This window comes from Rhododendron vialii, chromosome 6a (assembly GCF_030253575.1).
Source record: "Rhododendron vialii isolate Sample 1 chromosome 6a, ASM3025357v1".
NCBI lineage: Eukaryota > Viridiplantae > Streptophyta > Magnoliopsida > Ericales > Ericaceae > Rhododendron > Rhododendron vialii.
The window spans coordinates 11,397,121-11,422,610 of record NC_080562.1 but is presented as its reverse complement, the minus strand read 5'-3'; the positions used below and the strand labels follow the sequence as shown (position 1 = coordinate 11,422,610).

The 25,490-nt window shown below is 38.6% G+C and overlaps 1 protein-coding gene across 5 annotated transcripts; it reads left to right on the top strand.

The window, feature by feature from the left end:
• The first annotated feature begins 3,099 nt into the window (after window positions 1–3,099).
• Window positions 3,100–23,642, top strand: LOC131329158 (uncharacterized). Of its 5 annotated transcripts, none has more exons than XM_058362236.1 (12): window positions 3,100–3,266; window positions 3,528–3,704; window positions 6,593–6,710; window positions 7,186–7,282; window positions 8,045–8,151; window positions 10,091–10,213; window positions 10,410–10,563; window positions 12,093–12,153; window positions 12,253–12,635; window positions 18,118–19,708; window positions 21,397–21,775; window positions 23,210–23,642. In XM_058362236.1, the coding sequence occupies exons 2-11, from the start codon at window positions 3,577–3,579 to the stop codon at window positions 21,635–21,637; spliced, it is 3,003 nt and encodes a 1,000-aa protein (XP_058218219.1). In that variant the 5' UTR covers window positions 3,100–3,266; window positions 3,528–3,576; the 3' UTR covers window positions 21,638–21,775; window positions 23,210–23,642. The 5 variants fall into 5 exon arrangements, with proteins under 5 accessions (XP_058218219.1, XP_058218220.1, XP_058218218.1 ...); XM_058362237.1 differs by having other exon boundaries at window positions 3,514–3,704; window positions 21,397–21,768; XM_058362235.1 differs by having other exon boundaries at window positions 3,514–3,704.
• The last annotated feature ends 1,848 nt before the right edge of the window (window positions 23,643–25,490 follow it).

Genomic DNA, 25,490 nt, shown 5'->3' with positions numbered 1-25,490 from the left:
CACCGAGCTACTCATCACCACCACCGAAATCACCATTGCCGGAGCTATCACCACCTCCTCCATTCTCCAACCCCAGCCGTGCACCACCATCTCCTCCTCTCCGCGGTAACCGGACGCCACCCGAAGCTCACCTCACCACCGTAGCTCCATTCCCCAAACCTCTTACATTACTGCCGGACACCATCACCTCCTGCCGTGCTCACCATCACCATCCGACCGAGCTCGCCACTGCTCCAACCCATCACCGAATCACTCCGAAACCAGTTTTGCTGGACGAGAAGTAGTCCGAAACTTACCTCCCTACATATATTTATCGTGTATATATGTTGGTTTTAAAGTTCGGTGTGTTTGTATTCGAACCCGACATCGTAATTTTGGCCGAAGCCCACTGTTTTTCCCAGAAAAATGATGGACACTGGAAATTTGAAATCTTGTTTAGTTTAACTACGGTTTAGCCTTCCATGTTTGAATAACTTATAAATAACCCCTAGCGAATAAGAAAAATATATTACAAGACCCTAAGTTAAATGGTTTCGTTTCGATATTAGTTTACTCGCATGATTAATTCTATGGCATAATAAATTTTATTGCATGAGTGGTTTTATCGCATGATTTGTTACTATCGTAAAATTAATTATGGTTAGCCTGTTAGCATGTTTCGTAAAAATGTTGGATTGCGTAATATGTTGTACTCATGATAGTTGGACAAATAAGTTCTCGGGCTTGGTTACGACATGCGGATCTAACATATAAGATGTGATAATAGGATAAATAGAAAAATAAAATGGGTGAGATGATGGTAAGACGTGTGTGTGATGCCCCATAGCCAGGTTGAGTCCGGGCTCTAGAGTCGAGCCTCGGTAGACATCTAGATGGGTGGTCACGATGATGGATTTGAATTTGATTACCGAGGTTATGGAACCCTAAGTATGACTTGGCTATGATTAACTTTTGAGAAACGAAATTGAAGCTCAAGGGGTGGTATAAAGCAAGGGATGGAATTTACGATGTTCGTTCCTCTTGTGTTAGAGCAAGGGGTGGAATTTACCGCGATGAATTCTCCTAAGTAGATAACTTGGGGTCTTTCATTGGGGCACAAGGAGGGAGTTGAATCATGCCATGGCCATAGCTTAGTGGTTAAGGGTAGGAGCGGATCTGTGGATAAGATTTGAGATTTCATGAAGGTTGAAGAATAGAAATAAAAATAATTGTTTGTTCTCTTCTTATGTTATATTATTGCATTTCAAAATATCTATCTTGTTGCTTGTAAGTTATGGGTTTCGGGTGGGTTTTGGCTATTGAGCGTCATCGCTCATGGTACTATGTTGCCCTGGTAACTCGAACACCAAGTATTGAAGACGAAACAAAAGGGCCGTAGGCAAAGAATTATTTAACGACGACCAATGTAGAAATTGTCGACTCTGAATTCCGTCATTTAGTTGCTCTGACTAATTTAAATCGACCTTATTTTGAGAGCTTTCTGGTTTATTGAGAAATGTAATATTTTGACAATTTAAAAAAACTTAAATTACATTTGATATGATTGTAATATGGTGACACGGGCTTTTGGAACAATGACGTGGTAAATCTATGAATTTCTCTTTGGAAAATTGTCTTTAGAAATTTTAAAGCTTGGAAAAAGAAAAATTAAAGCCTGAAAAAAGAAAAATATTATTGGAAATCTCTTTTTAATTTTTTTAATGTCTTCGAATTTTCTGAGCGTTACAAATGGTATCAGAGCTCTAGGTTCAAACCCTTGGCCTTAGGTAGATTGGGTAGATCATTTTTCAAGAGTGTTATCCGGGGTAATTATGCGTTTAATCTATCTATTGTCTTAGCTACTATACAATATTTTATTTTATTATAAGAGTAGCATATAAATATGTCTTGTCACCTGAAGCAACTCCATCAAAGTACCGAAGTCAACGACTCTAAGAAAGAGATAAAAAAATTTACTCCTATTGTATATGTAGAGTCGATCAATGTTGTCAAAAAAAAAAAAAGGGTTCTAGTTCGAAGACGAGGAAATAGACTTTGACAATCGTGAAGAAGAGACTAAGGCTGATGAAGAGACTACCTAGGAGATGGAGTACCTGCTGGAAGAGGAGCTAGATTGCGATCATAGATAGGTTGGAAAGGGTAGGGCTATTGTGAGAACGTATCGTGAGAAAACTTAAGTTTTGCATGTAAGACTAACACTTAGGGCTAATTATAGTAAGCACGCTTGTTTGGCTTATGTGGCATTTTTTGCATAGATACTCTCAATTGCCTTTTTATAAAAAAATTACATGTCGTTGTACACGAATATTCAAAATCGATTTTACTCTTGCAACTTCAAAATCTTTGTCACGTTTCCGTAATTAGGAACCCTATCCTAACTCCGTGTGAACACTAATGTCAATGTCAACGCCGCCCAAGTTATCAATAATTTTTACGTCAATCCTGGGGTCAAGCACCAAACCAAACCCCAAAGTGACGCTGAGTAGCAATGAGATTGTGAAACTTTCGTGGATGATTCGCTGTAACTGTGCAAGCCAGGTCATCTCCAATTAATAAAACACCAAAATTCTATAAAAGTACCTAAAACCCTAAACCCTGAAAGTGCCTAAACCATAGGGTACTCTATGAAAGTACCCAAACCCTAGAATACCTTACAAAAGTGCCTAAACCATAGGGTATCCTATGAAAATGCCTAAAACCTAGGGTATCCTATAAAAGTGCCCAAACCTAAACCCTAAGGTTCTATGAAAGCGCCTAAACTTAAACCCTAGGATATCATAAACCCTAAAATCCTAAGGTGTCCTAGGGTGCACTTTCATTAATGGTAAATGTATTTTGTAAAAAATAGACCTAACAGTAATTAAGTATTCTATCTCACCTTAATGAGAAATACTTTTTATTTTCTATAGCCCGGATAATAATCTCTAAAACCTAAGGTGTTTTAGGTGACACTTCCATTAATAATAAATATATTTTGTAAAAAATAAACTTAATAGTAATTAATTTAATCTTACCTGGAAAATACTTTTTATTTTCTAATAATTCCAAATTTTCGAACACAGTCAAAGTTTTCTTTTCCCCCATTTCCAAACACGCCGACAGAGCCAAGGTAGAACGTGGCCCCCACTTTTATAATCCAAGTCTGCGCGTAAAATTCAACTCCTCCAGCTCTCCTCCTGCGTCTAGATCTCCCCCCACAAATCTCCAAATTCCAAGCCCTAGCTTAATCCCTCCAGAGTTTCCACGGCCATTGCCTCCAAATTAAGGTACCAATTTCCCTTTCCACCGTCTTAAATGCTGCAATTGTATCTGATTCGTGGATTCACAGAACTCCATCGCCAATTGGCCCGATCATTTTACAAAAAACTCCTCAAATTTGATGTACATTGTGTTATACAGTTGACCATTGAAAGGATTAGCTGAAATGGTTCTCGAATTATCTCGATCATTTGGTTTACGTGTTATATGCTTGGACTCGAATTTTGTCGATTAATTTGGATCACATTTCTGAAGGTTGGTTATGGTAGGTTGATTTGGAGAGAGTAGCGGTGTTTATTTTTTTCTCGAGAAGGTAATATGCAGCACGCTTCGGCGACGATTGAGGACCAGTTGGTACTGAAAGCAATCAAGGAGGAATGCCCCTGGGAGAATCTTCCTAAGCGGGTGCAATCCACTTTGAATTCTAAGGAAGAGTGGCACAGAAGGTTAGTGTGCGGACTTTCCCTCCCCCCCCCCCCCCCCCCCCCCCCCCCCCCCAAGTTTAGTTGCGAAATTTGTTTATTGATGTCTGTATCAAGTTTTCGTATGATTACTTTTCCCCCTATAAGGCTGTTCCTTTTTTCTCGTGGAAAGAACGGTAAGAATTTGGTTAGTGTTGATATCCAAGGACATTTTCCATACAACTGCCTCTGTAATCAGTAATCACAACTCCAAACTGATTGCAGAGTCAAGTTTGCCAATTCACGGAAAGTCGCTATTGAACTAGTATCGATTCTCTCACTCGCATTCCAAATGCTTGACGACAAATTGGAAACTTAATGAACAAAAAACAAGACGAACCTCTATAAATAGAATGGCAATATACGCTACCTGTGAAATGAGGCAGCTTACCTGGTAAATGGAATACGTGATATTGTTCGAACAATTGACAGTGTGGTAGAGCGATTGAGATTAGCTTCAATTCAGTTTTGGATCAAGGAAGCAGACACATAGTCAATCTGTGAATTCAGAGTGCTAAACGTATCAAACTGTTAAGTGAAGTGACCAAAGTTCAATGACGGGAAAGATAAGGTTAATCGGCTCCATCGTGCTTTTTTCAGTAAGGGAATTTAAAATGGAGTTGCCCATTCTCCTTGGGTGGACCCTTCTTATTTTGGTCGGACTTGGTGGGCACTGCGTAGGTTTTTTTTTTCTGTTTATTCTGTATCGGTTTGTAATTTTCCCATTTTCTAATAAACTCTGTAAAAGCAAAAGCACTCCTGTTCATCTCGAAGGACTTTTGGTTCAAGAGAGCTTGTTCACCGACATGCACCTGGGACATATAGTTACATTGATTCCTATAAAACCTTAAAAGGGAAAATTAGCCATAAGGATGGTAAAATAGTTTTCATTTAGGGGAAGGACGCCAACAAAATAGTTTTTAGTGGAGGTCCTTCAAATTTTTGAGTTTTTTAGCTATAACTATAAGGCCAAAATATGTTTAGGCACTTTCATAGGGTTTTAGGGTGCACTTTCCTATTATAGGGTTTTAGTGGTTTAGGTATTTTCATAGGCCACCCTGGGGTTTTAGAAATTTCAGTACTCTAGGGTTTTAGGCACTTTCATAGGCTACCCTAGGGTTTTAGGTACTTTCATAGGATATCCTAGGGTTTTAGGCACTTTCATAGGCACATTTGTCCTTATGTTTGATTGCAAAAGGTCCTTGTCCTTGAGCTCAAAAAATGTAAATATGAGGGATTTTTGGCCAAGTCTCCCAAACTTAAAGTAGCTTCATTTGTGGATTATTTTGACATTTCAATTGATACTTTATATTTACAAATGTTCTTGTTGGGCTATCCCCAACTTGGCTGGACCTGACGCAGTATGAAAACCTACTTTAGAGAGAATGGAACTGTGCAAGTAAGTATTTTGCAATACTACAGAGCAGTCACTAAGCAAATAATTGTGTTTAAACCCCTCCCTTTGTTGTAAAGAATTTGTAAATGTCCACTTGAAGAGGAATCCATTGAAAGCCATAACACACCTTTTTTCTCCTTCCTATTCATTTTTTGTTTGCTCCCTCCTTTTCTTCTTTTGGATCAATTTCATATCTTAAAGCGAATAATGAATTTTTTTAAAGAGACATGAAGTTCCTTGCACCCGCATGACAATGAAATGAAGCAATACCTCATTGGATAAGGAAGTGGGAACCTACTCAACCAGACACACACACAGAGGGTATGGCCATGCAAATAATGCAGGCCAAAATGTATGATCTGATGACCTCATTCAATCTGTGTGGGGAGAAATTTGTTTGTGAGTTACTGAAACATCCTTAGTAGTAACATATATATCCATAAATAACATCAAGTCAGAAGTAAGAGCAGTATTAAGAGTATTTAGCTGAGTTGTTTGTTGGTTCAAACATACGCCTTGCCTTTGTGATCTGTAATCTTACATCCTGTGGAAATTGCACATCCGTCGCAATCATTGCAGGTTATATAGTATGTACCAATGCTAGCAAATCATTATTGGAAAGGGACTTAACTGTTAAAATGGAATACTTAAACACTGCCTAGCCTAATTTTTGCCTACCTGTGCACCTGCCAATCATTAGGGCGTAGATGCCTAAGCATGCATGGACATTTGATTATGTGGGACTAAGAAGCATGGGCATGGGATACTGGCATTACATGGCATGGACACATCATTTCTCAAATAATGAGGACACAGACATGTTGGCGACATGTCGAATATGAATTATGTTGATGGTACAGACCCATCTAATGAATTCATACAGAAGCTGAAAAACATCTCTATCAAATTAAGAGCAACACTATGAAGATACACATCAAATATCCCTATATGGATACATGAACTATACGTCGATGGAAATTTTACTTGGGTGAAGCTATAAAAATTGCCTATCAAAAAAGAAAGTTATAAAAATTTCATTTTAACCACCTAATGTGTGTCCTTAGCATGTCCCAATTGTATCCTCAATGTGTCCTAGAGAACCACAATGTGTTCGAGTTAAAGAAATATAACAAAAAAGTCAGACACGTATTTGGGCATGTCCACCACGTGTCAGGACTGTGTCGTGTCTGTGACTGATACGTGTTGGACAAGGATACGTGAGGCTGGCAAACTTGTCCGTGGTTCTTAGACGTGGGAAAATGATCACATTATGAATGTATTGCGTTGATATAAGCTTGATGGTTGACTGTCCTTGGTTCTGAATCTTTTGATGCAATAATATTAACATAAGCTTTTTTGAGATATTTCTTTTGTTTTAAGGACACATGTAGAATTTTCTGATGGTTTAATAACTAAACGCTTGTGGAATAGGTTAGGTTGACCCATACTTATGTGTCTGTTAATACTCTTTGTGCAGGATAATTGAGCATTGTATAAAGAAGAGAATCCAATGGAACACTTGTTTTGCTCGCAAAGTTATCAAAGAAGGCGAATATTATGAGGAGATGATGCGTTACTTGCGAAAGAATTTAGCAGTGCGTAATCTAGGGAACTTCATTCTTTTCTAGTATCTTGAGAAGTTGTTCATGCTGCTCAGGAAATTATATGAGCTTAGTGCTAAATTGCTAGTTGTATACATGATTTATAGTACGGGTCTTAGTCTTTCCAACATGCTGTCTTTTACTTCTTGGAGAAAAAGTTAGTGTATAGGGAATGCAGCACCAGTAAGTTGCTGACACTGGAAATGTTCCACCAATTTGGTCAACACTGTCAATTATTAAGACCTTGGCATGCTATAACTTTTAGGTGCATCCTTTGGTCGAGAGAAATCAATGTTTTTTAGAACCTAAAAGGGTCTGATGCCCTTAGAAACTTGTCTAGTTATTGGTGACACCTTGATGTTTCTATACCCAAAACTAAGGTTGATGCCCACAGAAAATTGTCCAGTTATAAATGATGCCTTGATTTTCTGTCTTTGGATTTATGCAGTTTGCTGTTTTTAATTTGCAGCTGTTTCCCTATCACCTTGCGGAGTATGTTTGCCGGGTAATGAGGGTATCACCTTTCAGATATTATTGCGATATGATTTTTGAAGTCATGAAAAATGGTACTTGGTTATTCTTTTCAACATGTCATATGATTCTGCTAAAGGTTCTTCCATTTCATTAGTTATGTTGGTTGGTTATATACGCAGAAGATGTAGTAGATCAATTTAGGTGCCATTTCTTTATGTGCTGTCCTTCAATCAAGTAATTTTTTTTTTGTAACTAGTATGTTAGGTCAAAATGTCCTTGACCTTCCCTGATGGAAACTAAATTTCTGCATATGATCTGCTGTATGATTTCCATGCAAAATTCGCCAAGTGGAGCTGTGTTTAATGCTTTGGAATGTTGGATTTAATAAGTAAACTGATTAGTAGCTTGTTTGTTTGCACTATTGCAAACATATTGCTTGGCGGGCTTGAAGCCGAATCTTTGATGTTATGATGAACCACATTTCAGTTAGTTCTTGGTTAGTCAAGTCAGAGGAGATGGAGGAAAGTTATTTATTCTCCTATGGCACACATGATTTTTAACTAGCTAGCAGAATGTGCCTTGTTGTTTTTCACTTACTAGGATTTGTTACAGAAACAACTAATTGATTCAATACCTGGTTGAAGTTAGACTTTTTTATTGTCTTCAATACATTATTTTCTCTTTAAACTATTGTTATCACTGAGTCCTATGTTCGTGTGGTTACTTGACCTTTCTTGTTTCCTGCTCCTAGTAGTGCGCATAGGTTTGTTTAAATGCGTAGCCAGTTAGATGCATTAATACAAGTCAGCTTTCACAGGTGTCTTACCAGTCCCATGATTTCCTGTTATCTGCAGAGCAACCTTATGATAGCATACCAAACTTTAGTGCTGCAGATGCCTTGCGTCTTACAGGAATAGGAAGAAATGAATTTATTGATATCATGAACAAGTGCAGGTCTAAGGTACTTTTCAAGAACTTTTGCACATTTATGTGTCTTATGAGTACCTATGTATGCCTGCATGTCTATGATTTCCAAACATATGAGGTACTTCTCTTGATTCATTACCATGATTACCACATCTTCGTATATCTACAACCAGATACTTGTTTAAGAAGCTTTGAGAGTTCTGTCTTAAAGCTGTCCCTCTATCTTTTTAGACCAATTCCTACTGTTTTTCTCCCCATTCAAATGGAGCCGAATGCACCTTTACTGCTAATGTTTTTTAGTCTGTGATCTAGTCATGATTCTTTTTGTGCTATGCTGGTAGAATTCTCATATCTTGGAATCCGATTAGTCAGTGGTTGTGGGGATTTGAAGTCTTGATGGTATTACTAGTGTAATGCATATTGCTTTTATTTATTATTCAACATATGCTTACTGTGGGTCTCATCATATAGCATTCCAATTGGCACCGTACAGGATTTATGATGCCAATACCCATAATGTTCCCTTTTATTTTCTTCTCTTTCTTTACGACGGGAAAGAATTTGGTTACTGGAAAGAATATGTAAGAGGTGGTGCATGAGCAGTACAATTAAGACTACGCCTCAGACAATGATTAAGGCAGGGAGGGAAAAAGAAAAATGGAAGAGAGGGGGGGGGGGGGGGGGTGGTGGTGTTGTTAATCCGGACCAATTTTTTAGTAGAAACTTTCGGTAATGTGGAGAATCCTCTGCCTGGAAATACTAATGTCCTAACATTGTCTCCGTTCTAAAGTAATTGGGTAATTGGACAGAAACACTCAACTGTCTGTGGCACAATTAGCTCAAATGTATTTAGAAGTGAATGCTTTAGAATACTCCATTCTTGTTGCAGACTCACTGCTTCGAATATTTTGAAGAATCCTCTTTGCCATAAGGTGAAAAGAAAATTTGGCAGTGAATGCGTACGGTCTTGCTCCTCGCATAGCCCATACTAAATCCCGATTCTACCCATTTGCCTTCGTCGATTGCAAGAGGAAGACAATAATGGAACTTGGATGGAAAGATGTGTTTAAGGAATGGAACCAGTGTGATCATATGATCAATGCTGAAAGCCCAAGTTAGTCGTCTAAGCTGATTAGTTATCTCATTTGGCCGTCGCATACATCTTAGAGCTGCCTTCACTACCTTGTATTAATAAGAAAGAAACAGACATAAAATCATTTCCAGACGTAGATGAAGCACCGACACCCCCAGCCGGTCACTACTTGAGTGTCAGATGCGCCAGGGACAGGTTCAAGACATGCCACATGGCGTGAATAATCAGTTCTTTGTTAATCTTTAAGCGGGGACACACAGGACATGTCGGGACACGCTTGGAGACACGCATGGTTTCAGTTAGACACAAAGGGGACACGGCATGGGTGAATTTGTATGTTTAAAACTTATTTCAAGGGTTAGATAATGAGAGGCAAAATTTACAAATAAAAAACTTCAACCAGGAAGACCCTCTTTTTCATTGTAATATCTACATAGTAAAAGTTAAAAATTGCAAATTATAATACAAATTCTGGTGTATTCAGATGAAAAAGAACTTAATAAACTGGAACAATAGGGATATATATTTTGTGCTGTGTTAGTGTCCCCGTTGCTTTGGAATTGGTGTGTCCTGTGTCGGTGCTTTTAGCCTGATGTTAGTTCCATCTTTGGATGACATTGTATTTCCTTTGTGACAGGTTCACGGCATAGTGATTATATTGAGATACATCGGTTTAATCCTTACGAGCTTATTTGTTTCTGGTCACCTGTAGCAGGCTTCATGATTCTCTAATCCTGCGATAATATTTTGGGTTCTTTCAAATTTCTTGAAACTGGAGATTAATTAGCTTTAAAAAGCCTGTTTTGGTGCTTCATGGCAAGTTTATCCATAGATGGGTTACTCATTGTTTCTTGCTTCCTACTGTTTTGGAGCCATCCAGAAAATTATGTGGAAGCTTAACAAGTCAATTGCAAAAGATTTATTACCTACACAACCTGTGGACTTTGTGATCGAGCCATGGTGGGGAGTTTGTCTTGTCAACTTCACATTGGAAGAATTCAAGGTAAGCTGTCTGGTCCTGGTCCTTGTTTTTGAATTAGCAGTTTGGCATGCTCCGTCTGTGCTTCTTTAAATTCATCAGCAGTGAATTGCAGTCACATAGCCCTCTATTATGTACTTGTTTTGGTAGTGTATGCTCCACTTCAAGCTTTATGTGATTAATTTTTTTTTTTGTGTTGTTTTTCTCCCCCCACCTTCAGAAACTCTCAGAAGAAGAAATGGCAACAATTGATAAAGTTTGTAAGGAGGAAGCAAACGCGTTCATCCTTTTTGATCCTGAAATTGTAAAGGGTCTTTTTAGAAGGGGGTTAATATACTTTGATGTCCCTGTTTATCCTGAAGATCGTTTTAAAGGTAGTTTCAGCGCATTCAAATTTTTTGTGCCAATTAGGTTCTTTTTTCTTCTTCTTAAGTTTAACCTCGTTTTAAGGAGTAAATATTTTTTACTTTTTCTGTCCATGGGTATTTCTCTTCCTTGTCTGGGAGTGAGAGAGCTTCTCTCAGTAGAAGAGCTTCCTGCAATTAAGTCAGGGCTTAAGGGAGATAAACTTGGAAGAGTACTGGGAGAATGGAGGATCATTTGTTGGAACAATACTTTGAGTCTTATTTTGCAATGGAAGGCCCTTATGCCACAGCCATACTTATGCTTCCACACATAACCAAGCCAAATTGACATTTTTGTCACCAAACTATCCCAATTCCAATGCACAATGTTCACTTTCTCTTTGTCGTGCAAAGTGCAAACCCATTGCCTTTCCCTTTCTCCATCAACAATTGCCCCAGCTCTTTGCCTCTCTGTCTAAATTTATAGTACTCAACCCCTCTCCTTCTCTATACAAACCCAGATCTCCTTCCCCCAACAGAAATTGCTGTCATTAAATTTTGTTCCAGTGTCGTGAATTCAGTGAGAAATCCAAAATCTCACATATATAAGGAATTAGAAACCATAAAATTGGTCCAAAAGTGTTACACAAATGAAGCTCAATACTAAAATCAGACTGATATTGTTTACTACTTAAATTATGAAAAGCACATACGAGCCAAATAGTGCCAAATTGCAACTGTTTTAGACACGAACTAAACAACTCCCAACAAGGATGACTCAAAGCAGAGCTCATTGGACACTAATCAATACTCTAATGTGTCCCACACCCCAAAAGGGTGCTGATTGGGAACTTTTTAATCGGTTGGGGATGTGTTCACCAACCATTGGTGCTGGTGGCTTTCTGATCTCGGTTTGTTGAGATAGTGGAGTGGAGGAAAGGTAGATAGAGGGTCACTGGTCTGGTTTTGGAGAATAAAGAAGAGGCTGATTGTTTTTGTTTTGAGTTCAATGTTGGAAATAAGTGTGGAACCATAGGTTATGACATTGCATTAACATTCTTCCTTTTCAGTTAGTATAAGAACTTGTGGTTTCCTTCTGGAAGCGAGAACCTTGGTTGTGGAGGATACATAAGTCATTATTCGGGCCCGTTGACTTTGAGTTGTCATCTAGACATTTTCATCTGATATACATGTTTATTTAGGATGCCTATCCCTGCCACATATCAATATTCTATTTTCAACTAGACTGATGGTTTGTTTTGATTTTGAAACTTGCATGTTGTTATTCAAGCCAACCTTAATTTGCAAAGATATCTGTTTCATTTGAGAAGTTAGATACATTTTGGTCCTTTACTATTTGTTTATGAGCTTGAAAAACAAGGGAAATGATAAATTCTTCTGACTTGTTTTGATTGTTATGAAAATAGCAAACGCTAAAAGGTGTGTTGATGAAATATAGGGATTTGAACTTTTTATATGTCCTTGCTCCATTTCTCCTGCTTTTTGTTTCTTTTCCTCCGCATTTTTAACTTGCATTGCTAATGTACACGGTGTTGCAGTTTCCAGGCTTGAAGGATTTGTATCCAACAGGGAGCAGTCATATGAAGATCCTATTGAAGAGTAAGGCAGTTGTTTTAATCCACTGTTGCCTTGTTTCAATTGAATTTATCTTCCAAGTTGAGGAACTAAGATGTTAACGAGATTGAGTGCATTGTCCAGGTTGCTGTATGCTGTGTTTGTAGTTTCAAGTGAGAATTCAACTGTGGCTGAGTTGGCAGCCACCTTACAGACTGATCTTTCTCAGCTGCAGGCCGCTGCATCATTTGCTTGTCGATTAGGTTGGGCAGTAAAACTAATTGATCCAGCATCGGCTCTTCATGAGTCAACCGCACCTGGCATTCCCAACATTAACCTCAGTGATGAAGAAGATGGTTCTCATGCTAATGTGAGCTCATTGAACACGTCTATTGATGGGAGTTCTCTTCAGCAAGGAGATCTTTTTGGAGCAGAAAATTATGGGCCAACTTCTGCCTACACGCGTGTTGCTTTTGTCGTTGATGCTAATATAACATCTTATCTTATGATGGGATCTGTTTCACCAGGTTTGTCCGCTGGTTCTTTCTTTTTTTTGGTCTTTCTTCCCAGCTGCCGAGTCAGTTGACAAGTCCTCTTGTCCCTACTGTACTTCGAGCTTATTTTATTGTTTCCTCTGATGACATTATGTGATTTAGCAGAGATGGAGGGAGAGTTACAGATCCTGAGGGTGGGAGTTACGAATCAGAGAGAAGCTACATGTTACGAAGTTTCTCATAACACAAAATAAAAAGAGAATGAGAGGAGAGAAGAGTCCCACTTCGAGGTGGGAAGACCTCCAATTGGCTCTGATAGAGGAGAGCCTGACCTCTGTACTTCGCAATGGAAGACTTTTTATCAATATTCAACTCCCTTAAATGATACACAAAGGTTATTTTTATACAATGAAGGACAACACCCCACTAACCCACTACCCTACAAACTAGGAACTGTTACTTATCCCACTAACCGTATCTTCTACCACTACCTTAATTAAAATAAATACAAAATGATTTTAGGGAAACAGATATGTAACAATCCTATCCCCTTAAAGATCAACCTTGTCTTCAAGGTTGAATTACGAAACACATTGGAAATCCACCTGGATCCCACATTTTAATAAAGAAGAACCCTGCAAGCATGTGAATGAGGTCTTTTTTTGGGATCACAACAACCAACTCTTCGGAAGCACTAATCTTGAACTTTAATGCCACTTGCCTCTTTGTGTTGATAAATGATTAAATAAGTTGATCAAGTAAACTATGGTCAGTAGCTTCAACCCATGTTCTTCATAAACAACAAAATCAACTTTTTTCCAAATTGGATTTTGCCTTGGAATTGATTGGCTTCTCATCAATATCAGTTCCTTTGATTGGCACCATAAATCCATCGGAAGCTTTGTGAAACTGTGTGGTGGTCTCGATCATCTTCGTGACAATCACCATTGTTTTTTCTAAATCTTTGCGCAGTAAATCCAAGACTTCTCGCAATAAACCCATTGCCCCTAAATTGTCGGCTCTTTATAACCAACTAGTTAGGTCTTCTTCCCCATTAAATTGAGGGAATCTCGTGTGTGTGCATATGTGGGCGTTAATAGTCCGTGTGGGTGTATGTACGTATGTGTACTCCAACTTCAAAAGCTTAGGTGCGTAGGAACTCCCCGAGCTTGTTGGTTGATGTCAGCCACTGCCGTTATTTCGCCCTCCGAGAACTCGAGCACTAGCTTGCCAAGAGCCTCCGCCCTGCCGAGGGGATTGATTTACTAGTTGATCTACTCGAGCAGTGAGTTGACCAAACATCTCCTTCATTTGATTCATGATATCTCGCTGCCCCGTGGAGTCGTGGACAGTGACTCCATAGATTTCTCTAGGTGATCTACCCACTGCTCCGTGCCTAAGCTCTGATACCACTTGTTACAAAGTTTTTCGTTAGATAAGTTAAAAATAGACGAGTGGAGAGAAGAGTCCCACTTTGAGGGGGGAAGACCTCCAATTGGCTCTGATAGAGGAGAGTCTGACCTCTGTACTTCACAATGGAAGACTTTTTATCAATATTCAACTCCCTTAAATGATACACAAATGATATATTTATATATAATAATGAAGGACAACATCCCACTAACCCACTACCCTACAAACTTGGAACACTTACTTATCTCACTACCTTATTAAAATAAATACAAAATGATTTTAGGAAAACAGGCGTGTAACACTACAAATTAGAAAGGAGAGAGTATGTTGCTGACATAGTGGTCTTTTAGGTGGAAAACGACACTGGGCTTGGGTGTTGGACTGAGGGTTGCAATAGAGATGAGAAAGAAAGATAGAGGAAATGAGGGTGAATGGATAGCTTAGTTTAGACTGCAGGTTAGCGTTACAAATTGGAGAGAGGCAACAAGTTAGACAGGAGAGAGTACGTGACATGGTTGTCTTTTAGGTAGATGATCGGACTTGTGCATTAGAGAGTGTTGCAAGAGAGATGAGAAAGAAAGAGGGGAGATGAGGATAAAGGGGCAGTTTAGTTTAGACTTCAGGTTAGAGTTAGGATTGGCAACTGTGGTTGGTTGCAGCACACAGGCTAGGGACATACACCCAACCCATCCCTTGTACTCGTATATATTTTTCACATGGTCTTTGGTAGAACTCCACCCCAAAAGCGAGTGGTTGAAGTGAGGGTCTATGTAGTTGGGTTTGGCCTAACTTTATTCTTGAACTATTTTTTCATACAATTTTAGTCTTCTTTTGCGTCAGATTTTTTTAGACAGGCGGTGGAAAATACCAAGCTGGAGTACGGTAGGGCCAACAAGGGGTAGTACAAGAATATTCACCTGTTTATTTGCCTTGACAAAAGGAATCGGAAAAGTAAAAAATCATGACAAAAAACTAAGAGTTCACTAATCCCAAGAGAGATTTTTTTGGATTATTTGTGTTCCATTAACATTTTGAAAAGTGAATTTGATTTTTTTCCCTTTTCCGATTCCTCTCGTTGAGATGAGCAAATAATCCAAAAGAGTTTGACGAACAAAAGTTCATGTAGGACGACAATTTCATGAGAGAATTCAACAAGAAAGTTAGAGCACACACACCCTACACTGCACTTCACTTTCATACCCAAAAGATTAAACGTCAAACTTCCATGCAAGCAGGGACCAAATGAGCGAGAGACTTGAACCCAAGAAGTCCCAAAAGATATATGATGGCAGATCACCAATTGTCCCAAAGTTAAGTTGACTGGAAATAGGTGCAACTACGTATATCAAGGACATCCACTTCATGGATTTTGAATTCTTCCCCGGTGTTGGCCATGACAAGGCCCTTTTGTAATTGTGCTATTCAATTGTCAGCAGTGCTGGAAATTGGAAAGAGAAACTAATTCTTGTGGTGAGTAGTTATAGTTAACTTCCTCTTTGAAGGGGTTTATTTATTGGGTGATAACAAGATATTTTGGCTTGGGTATCAACTACCTAACATTGGAGCTGGCTGTTGTTGATGACATAGCCATGGAGTGGTTAGATAGGTCTCATAGGTTTTGGAAAGCCTAAACCAAAGGCTATGGGTAGCATGAGCGTCGAAAAGTATTTTTGGTCCAAAAATAAGTGTCCATGGTAGATGGTAGTTCAAAGGTCATCATGAATTAGAAGTTATATTCATAATGCTTTTAGATGCATTAAATACTTTTTAGAAGGTTCAATGTATGCATTGCACACATTTTTAGTTCATTGAATCTAATTGTTAGTAGGTTCAATGTATGAACTTATGCAATGTATACATTTATATTTAGCTTCATTCAAATCGGATTTGATGTATTCATGGATTAGGTTTATTTCATTTCGACTTCTAGGAATTTGAAGAGTCTTTGCCATGGATTATAAATTGGAATGAAATCTTTCATTTTATAGAGTTGATTAATGAAGTTGAATATTGAGGCTGCGGTCATCGTGCTTGGGGCTAAGGTCTCCCCCCCCCCCCCCCCCCCCCCACCAAAAAAAAAAAAAAAACCAACTACGATTCTTATTGTAGGCCACAATATTCGTAATGTCCTAAAACTGTCCTGCATCAGTTGTACCGTATAGTTCCTATCCTATGGGGTCTGTGAGTTGTTACATGCAACCCTCACCATCATATTTTTGGTTGATTGTTGAGGCATTCCTCAGAGGACTCTCTTTGCTCTACCCTTTCTGGAGTTCTTTATAGGTAAAGAATTATCTTCAATTTTCTTCCAGTTTTTTGGCGTTGGGTCTTCTGATGGAGATGGGAGACAAAAGCTAAGTTGTTCAGGGTAGAGAGATGTAAAGCCTGTTTCTCCTTGAAGGCATTGAAGGCCTGGAGCGTCCTCCAATCTTCGGGGAGCTCTTACTTAGTAGAACCTCATATATGCGTCTACAGAAATCCCGAATCAGCTATATGTTCACTGTGTAGGACACTATGGTGTCAACTGAAGCCACTAACCAAAAAATCCAGACAAGTACTCAGTATATTTCTTTTCTATTTTTTGGACCTCTCCCTACATGACACCACTACGGAAAGTTATTGAACCCATACATACATGATACATCTACAAAGTGTATATTGCATGTGCTAGGTGACAAATCAATAGCTAAAAAGTACCGGTAACTTACGGATTCTATACAGCTACTTCTGAAAAGCTTTTTGACTTTTCTGTATTTGTATGTTTACTTGTATGTACCAAACTATGAAGTACTGCTGTTTACATTTACCTACAATGGTCTAAACCTTTTTCTCCCTCTCTCACACTTGGCCAAATCAAAACCAAAGAGGACAACACCGAGAACGTTTGTCTCCTTTCCTTTTTCTCTAATCCATTAGTTTAAGCAAATCAAACACATTTTATCTGAAAGGTTATAGTCCTTAAGGATGGAGAAGTATGTAATGATCAAGTAATTCTTAGTAATTATTTGTAGTTTTCATGTACTTGCTTGCACAGTTATTAATGAAATTATTCTTTTTGCTTACGATTTAAGAAGTGGAGATTCATTTGTCTATTGGGTAGATATGTTAATTGTGACTTTGCAGCAAAAATATTGTATGACACCACTAGTCAAAATTCCTAGAGTTGCCACTGGCTCTTAGTCTCAGCCTCCTTATCAGAACTGAACGTTATCTCCAAATCTTTAATCCCTACGTGTCTGCAATTATAGCTACTGGCTGCAGTAACTGCAGCAGTTGTACGTGAACCGACAAAGTAGGGATGTGTTTCCTGTGTAAAAGGCCACATTTGAGATTATGTTGGCTTAATATAAACTCTTGCTTGGTAGTTTTTTTTTTTTTTTTTTTGCGGTATCCATCCTAATTAGGAGTGAGATTTTCTCTTGATGGGAGCGGAACAATATTAGATCTTCTCTTGCTTGGTAGCTTTTCTTTTTTCTGTGGTACCATCCCAATTAGGAGTGCGATTCTCTCTTGATGGGATCGGACTAAGAAGCATGGACACGGATATGGGATATGGACACAACACCCAAAAGCGGACATGTCATTTCTCGGAAAATTAGGACACAGACACGTCGGGGACACGTCAAATGTGAAGTGTATTAGAATTTTATAGGTATGTTATGATTTCATATAAACACCAGTTGTCAGATACATTTTAATGAGCCCTTAGCATGTTCCAAGAGTGTTGCCAACATGTCCTAGAGTATCCACAATGTGTCCAAGTAAAAGAAATATAATAAAAACATTGGACAAGTATTTAGACATGTTCAATACATGTCCGGAGAGTGTCGTGTCCGTGACAGACATGTGCCTGACACAGGTACGTGAGGCAGGTAGACGTGTCCGTGCTTCTTAGGGATCGGACCTCTGTTCGAGATACTCGTAGAAGGATCCTGCAACTAAGGTCCATCTTATTCTGTGCCTTGAATATGCAGTAGGTCTTGGTGGGTATTTCCATTTTTTTGTACTTCGGATTTTTTCAAAAGGCATCTATTACTGCTGCCTTAGTGGTTGTCATTATCTCTGTTTCTGACTTCATATTGCTCTTTTATGTCCTTCACAGGCTTGAAATCTCATGCAGTAACATTGTATGAGGCAGGAAAATTAGGTCACACAAGCATTTCAGATCTTTGCAAGGATTTGAGTTCTTTAGAGGGAACAAAATTCGAGGGGGAACTGCAGGAATTTGCCAATCATGCATTTAGTCTCCGTTGTGTTCTAGAGTGCTTGACAGCCGGTGGAATTGCTACTGATGAAAGAGTCGAAGATGGTTGTGAAACGAAAATCATGATATCATCAAGCAATGAGGATCCCACTGCTTTGACAGCTGATGGTGCTTCGAACGAAGCTACTCTATGTAGTGACGATTCTGTACATTCAGGAAATGGTGAAGAAGGTTCTGTTCACACTGAGCCTATGACCGGAAGTATTGATAATCAGATGGTTTCTGTAACTATGTCCAGCGAAGAAAATTTCCTTGAGCAGGATTCTAAATCAGATCCTAGTCTCCAAAATGATGAGATTTTAGAATCTGCTGAAGTTTTGGATGTTGAGAAAGGTCTTTCAAAAAGGAAAATAAAATATCGTGTTGATATTCTCCGATGTGAAAGCTTGGCGGCTCTTTCGCCGGCAACACTAGACCGGCTGTTTCTTCGCGACTATGATATTGTTGTATCCATGGTCCCACTTCCTCATTCTTCAGTTCTACCTGGACCAAAAGGTCCCATTCATTTTGGTCCGCCTTGTCATTCGTCTATGGCACCTTGGATGAAGTTGGTACTGTATTCAGCTGTAGATAGCGGACCATTATCGGTTGTTCTGATGAAAGGCCAGTGTTTACGCTTGCTTCCTGCACCGTTGGCTGGTTGCGAGAAAGCGTTTATTTGGTCTTGGGATGGGTCTACGATTGGAGGGTTGGGAGGAAAGTTCGAAGGCAATTTAGTTAAAGGAAGTATACTTCTGCATTGTTTAAATTCACTTCTCAAACATTCAGCTGTTCTTGTGCAGCCCCTTAGCAGGTATGACCTTGATGAGCGTGGAAGAACAGTAACTATAGATATTCCATTGCCTTTGAAGAATTCAGATGGTTCAATTGTTTGCATCAGTGAGGAATTGGGTCTATGCACAGAGGAGAGTTCAAATTTAAACTCTCTGTTAACTGTGCTGGCGAATAAGATAAATTTATGGACAATTGGCTATATTCGCTTATTAAAACTATTCAAGGAAAGAGAGTCGGATCAATTTTCACCAGATGATGAGAAGTATGAATGGGTCCCATTAAGTGTGGAATTCGGGATTCCACTATTTAGTCCAAAGTTATGCAACAGCATATGTAAAAGAGTAGTTTCCTCACAATTACTCCAAAGTGATTTGCTCATTGGACATCGTGATTCAATGCAAGACTTGAGGAAAAGATTGCGGGACATTTGTGCCGAGTATCAAGCAACCGGTCCAGCTGCAAGATTTCTTTACCAAAGGGAGCAACCAAAGGATTCATCTCGTCAACTTATGAACTATGCAAGTGGAAGGTGGAATCCTCTTGTGGACCCTTCTTCTCCCATTTCTGGAGCCTTGAGTGAGCATCAGAGATTGAAACTAGCTAATCGACAACGTTGCCGCACCGAAGTTTTGAGCTTCGATGGGAACATTCTAAGGTGCGTCTAGAAATCTGTCATTATATGCGTGGGCATCTGCCTGATGCTGTGCTGGTATGTTATAGGAATTATGGCTAGTATGCATATCATGTTCATACATCACTGTTCTAAACCATTTTTTAGTGGATGAAGATTTTTCTATGCTTATTTTTCTTTTATAATTCGTGCTTTCTTTTCCATGATTTATTTTTTGATTTTCAAACACCACTGCTTGTCAAACCAATTTTCCCTGGCTAGCCCTTGGTGACAGTAGCCAGATCTTATGCCGGTAGAATGTTATTTCAGCCTGGGAAATGAGGCTTATTGATGGCTCATTTTATGTTGGTAGTACCAGACAATTGAAGCCCAAGCATAGCATGCGTACACCAAGGGAGGTTAAATCTGGCAAAGCTTTTTAACTCCGATGACTCCACTTACCCACAGCTGCTTGTAGGGCGCATATGATTCTGTATGGTGCATAATATTTCAGGAGTGTGATTATTGAGGACCTGAGGTGCACCTTTTGGTGTTTTAAGTGGTATCCTGTTAGCAGATGTGAGCATTGATTTTCTAGTAGCTTTATTGGTACGAAGCAAGAAAAAGATGAAAAAGGGAAAGTTTGGAATTTCACATGGTGCATGCCTCAGACAGTCTATAATTGTCTTTGGGGTTTATTTAAGTCATATTGATTTGTTTCTTTCTTTGATTATCCATAGGATGCTGCTGAACTCAGTGCTTAATTTTCTTTGATTATCCATATAATTTCACAGGGTGTTGATTTTTTTAATTTTTATTTTGAGAAAAAAACTTTCAAGGATAGTTTCGGATATTTTCAATTAAGGACATGGGCTGCTGGGGTACTTAATCTGACTCGGAATATGAACCACCGTGCCCTATGTTAACTAAATTCTCTATGTTAACTAAATTCTCAGACCTAAACAGTGTTTATAATTGGACCCTTGGCATTCGTTGGGTGGGTGGTCCTTGGTGATGTTTCCGAGCTTCATTTCTTTGTAAGACACCTCATTACACATAGCAAATGTGGAGTTCTGATCTGTTGTTCCTTACAACTGGTCTGAACAACTTTCCAGCTTCAATTGACTAGTTCCTTTTTAGCTATGATGTATCGAACCAGAGACGATCCTATGTTGGCAACAAATTTCACCTTTATGGTTTCGTCGATTCCATAATATTTTTGTGCTCACAAAGCTGTACTGTATTATGTTTACATCGGTGAAATGACAAAAATGATTTATGAAAAATAGACCAAGAATGATATGATTTGAATTTTTTACGTAATTATATATGGAAAATGATTTCCACACTCCCTCTTTTGTTTTTATCCACATGAATTTACAATATTGTCCTTACATGTGTGAAAAATTGTATTGAATATAGGGCAAGATAGTAAATTCAAGTGGATAAAGACAAAAAAAGGAGTGTGGATGGCTAAAAGGGGAGTGTGAAAATCAATTCCCTAAAAGGCCAAAACTTGTTTATGGAAAGAAGAAAGAAGATGATTTCATTTGCATTAAATTAATAAGAAAGAAGATGTACATGGATGGCTGTCTTTCATTTTATGTTCGATTAACTTTTTGCAGTCATTTATATAATACACGAGTTGTATAACACATGAATGAAAAGAAAAGAAAAGATATTGTGCTAGCGCCAAACTTTTAAACCACCACAATGTTGTATCCCATCTGCAGATCATATGCTCTTACTCCTGTGTATGAGGCTGCTACAAGGCCCATTGATGAATCTGCTCCAGTCAGTACTGGAAAAGTTGAATTAGATGATGCAGACAGCCAAGAAGTAATCCTTCCTGGTCTTAATCTACTCTTTGATGGGTCTGAGTTGCGCCCGTTCGACATAGGTGCATGTCTACAGGCTCGCCAACCAGTTTCTTTAATAGCAGAGGCTTCTGCTCTATCTTCTGCAATTCAATAGGTTTGTGAGATACAGTTAAAATACTAGTATATTGGGAGTTTACCCCGTATAGTCTTCATTGTTGCTGATTTGATGATTCTGCTTCAACTGTGAGGTCTGACATCTTGCACAAGCTGAGGGTGATGTTCATGGTAATTGGTAAGTAGAAGCATCCTTTTTATTGATCTGTTAAAAGTTTTAGTCATAATTATCAGCTTCCCGATGGACCTTCTCTGTTCAAGGTAACTTGTTCTTGACACATGTTTGGGTGGCTTGTGGATTGTGGATTTCTCATAATGCAATCTGAGCTGTTCCCAATTTTTTTGAAATGATTATCCAGAACTCATTCTCAAGTTCTTTTCTAGAAGCAAGATCCAGAAAATTCTATGAATATACTTCCACGTACTACTTTGTTGCATAATTCTTTGCACATCTCCCCAAACTTTTTTAGATAGTGACCATTGTCAAATTCTGAGTTGGCGTTTGTGAGAGATTTTGAGACTGCCTTCCCAAAACAACCGTAAGGTGCTACGATATGAAGAATAGAGGTCCATAGGTGTTTTTGGATTCTCAATGGTTGATGACTATTTTGCGCCTCACCTTTCAGCAAATTATGTTCTTACCAAAGCATTTACACCTGCTTATGACTCTGCCTATGACTGTTTCCCCTTCACCAAATCAAACTCCATCTCCCGCACAGCTCACACCTCTGCTTAGAAATTACCATTAATATAATGTCATTTTCCCTCTTATGCATATTCATCTTACTTGTACTTGAGATTGTAATGGAGAATCTAAAATCACCTTCAAAGTCTCTCCCCAAAACCCGTTAGGATATTGGTAGGAGAAGAATATCCGACATTCAGTCTTCTTGTACAGTAACATGCGTTGTTTTTGCAAATCCTATGTTTTATGTTGCTGCCTTTTCGTCACAGATGGTAGGATGGTCATATTGGCTATTTTTCTATTTCGTTATTAAGTAGCCGGATGTGATTGGATTTGTGGCCTTTATTGAACACTAGGCCGTTAAAACATATAGGTTTTCCTTCAGTAATGTAGGAGGTCTTAAGCTTAAAGTCTGTGATTAGTGGAGTAGGTACCATGGAGTACGTATCAGTTGCTATGCTACAAGATTAACTTCTTGTCATCGAGGTAACCATCAGTATGCATTCTGCACTAGGAAAGGATTGAATAACTCGTTTTTAGCGAAGCAGAAACAGTTTTTGTGGTCAATAATTCAGGCAGGAAAACTGTTATATTCCTATAGTGTTTCCTGAAGGTGACAGTTGTGTACATTTTGCAAGGCACTTGCTCTTGAACTTGAGAGGGAAATAATTTAAATTGCAGCAAATGTTCTGTTCACCACCATTTCCGTCCCACAAAAGTCTTCTGAATGCCTACTGTGATATTTCACATGCCTAGTGAATCGTTTCAGCCTATTTTTGAAATTTGTATGCGAAGTGAATCTTTTCAAACTAAATGCGTTATGGGATATAGTCCCCCCACCCCGCCCCCCCCCCCCCCCCCCCCCCCCCCCCGCGATTTTTTTTAACTGGTTAATTCACTTATAAGCTGGTTACTTTGTCCATGCAGGTGTGGCGCTTCGAGTCTGTCAAGCTATGTGGAAGACCAACCACAAAAAAGGGCACCAGTGGAAAAACAAAGGGAATGTCGTTATTCGTAGTAATAAGTCCGCTAATGATTTGGTGACATTGCCCCCGTGATCCAATGGTAACCCCACCAGGGAAAAGTTTGTTCAACGATTGCACATATGTATGATGAAAGTGAATCAAGTTTATTTGAAGTGACTCACTTTGTCTTTGCAAAAAATATATTTAGGCAAATGAAGACTGTGTGCTAAGAAAATGGTCCTCTTGGAGGGGCTCCATTTCACTTCTTACGACAATGAGCATCCGGCAGTCTTTGCAACTCCAAAATGTTAAGAGAGAGAATCTGGTGAAAGAATTTTTGTCTCCTCAATTTAGTTTATTGATGTTTTCCCCTGCAAATTTTCATGCAGAGTCAATTGAGTTTCCAATAGTGGTCTTCATAGTTCCTCTTTTCCTTTTTTGGTTGGTTCTAAGAATTCCATTTGAAAGAAACCATCTTAAAAAGTACCAAGGCATACCTTCCGAACAAGCAAGGTCAGTTAAGGAACTGAAACTAATAAATCCCAGATGGGATTTTCCGAAGGTTGCGAATCATAATTGAGGGTGTTTGTTTGATAGAAGAGAACTTTCTCTATGATAGTGAAACAAGATCTTTGAATGCTTTGAAAGATTCTTTTTCTTTCCATTTTAGTACACCATAGCACTTCGGGATAGCTTTGTAGCTGCGTTCAATGGTGGACGTGTACAGGGAGAAAATCCGCATGGTGTTGTTCAATGCCCTTTGAGAATTGCTATGTCACCTCGCCGGAACCCTAGACCAGTAGCACAAACCCAAGTTAGAAGCACCTTTGCCTCTTGTCGGCAATGGTTCTCCGATACCGAAGTTATTATATCATGCTAACAGAAAATCCTAACTCACGTATGTATTGCTTTATCGGGCTATAAGGGATTTTAGCTATAGGTAGCAAACCATTTGGTGGTTTGATTTTGGTGATTATCATCTATGATTTCCTAACTCAAGCTTAAACTACGGATTCCAAGTATTAAACGGAAGGTTCGAACCAAGGGTTAGTACCACTTATGGCCTAAATAATCTAGTATTCTGACAATTTTACACAATGAAGTATTCTGACGATTTTACTCACATTGTGGGATTCCACAATGTGAGTTTTTTTATTTATCTTTTTTAATTTTTATTTTTACATGTTATTAAATTTTAATTCATACATTGTGTATTATACTTGCCTCATTTATCAACCTAATATACTTACATAATTAATGTGTAGCATGTTTAAAATTTTGTGAATTTTTTCGATATATATATTTATTATTTTTATCGTATTTTTTATTAATATAAATTTATTCTTTTGGAAAAAAATCCAAATTTTGTTTTCTAATCACAATATTCGTACTACTATATAAAATTTTGTATCTATTACACTCGTTCATAGAGGTGATTCCATATAAATTTTTGTGTATATTTTACTGCGAGGTAAAATTTAATGTAATTCTTGAACACCTTGTTAAAATTCTTGGAGACGCCACCGACTCCGGACAAAATTGCTATGCACATGGTCCCACCTACATATCATAATTGTGTCCGGAGTTGTTTGGAAATTGTGTTCTTAGATCCATCGCTAAAATTTGCTGGATCACATAAGATTCTGCAGTGCACTGATATTTCTGTTAATAATCCCAGGGGAATGGATCCAAAACGCTCCAAAATAATGAAGGGTAAACTATAGTTAACCCCCTCTAACTAAGCCTCTCGTGCACTTTGCCCCCTCTAACTTTTTTTTTTGGCACTCAACCCCCTCTAACTAACTGAAAATCAAACGGTCATAACTTTAAACGGTCATAACTTCTTCGTCCGAAATCGAAAACATGCAAATTATATATCGATTTTGAGGTCTTGAAGTCAGCTTTCTAATAACCCCAAAATCACATCACGATTCAAAGCACACAGAAAGTTATGATCAAAAGAGTAAGGGCTGGTAGACAAAAAGACCATTTTGATCATAACTTTCTGTGTACTTTGAATCGTGATGTGATTTTAGTGTCATTGAAAAGCTGACTTCAAGACCTCAAAATCGATATATAATTTGCATGTTTTCGATTTCGGACGAAGAAGTTATGACCATTTGAAGTTATGACCGTTTGATTTTCAGTTAGTTAGAGGGTGTTGAGTGCCAAAAAAAAAGTTATAGGGGGCAAAGTGCACGTGAGGCTTAGTTAGAGGGGGTTAACTATAGTTTACCCAATAA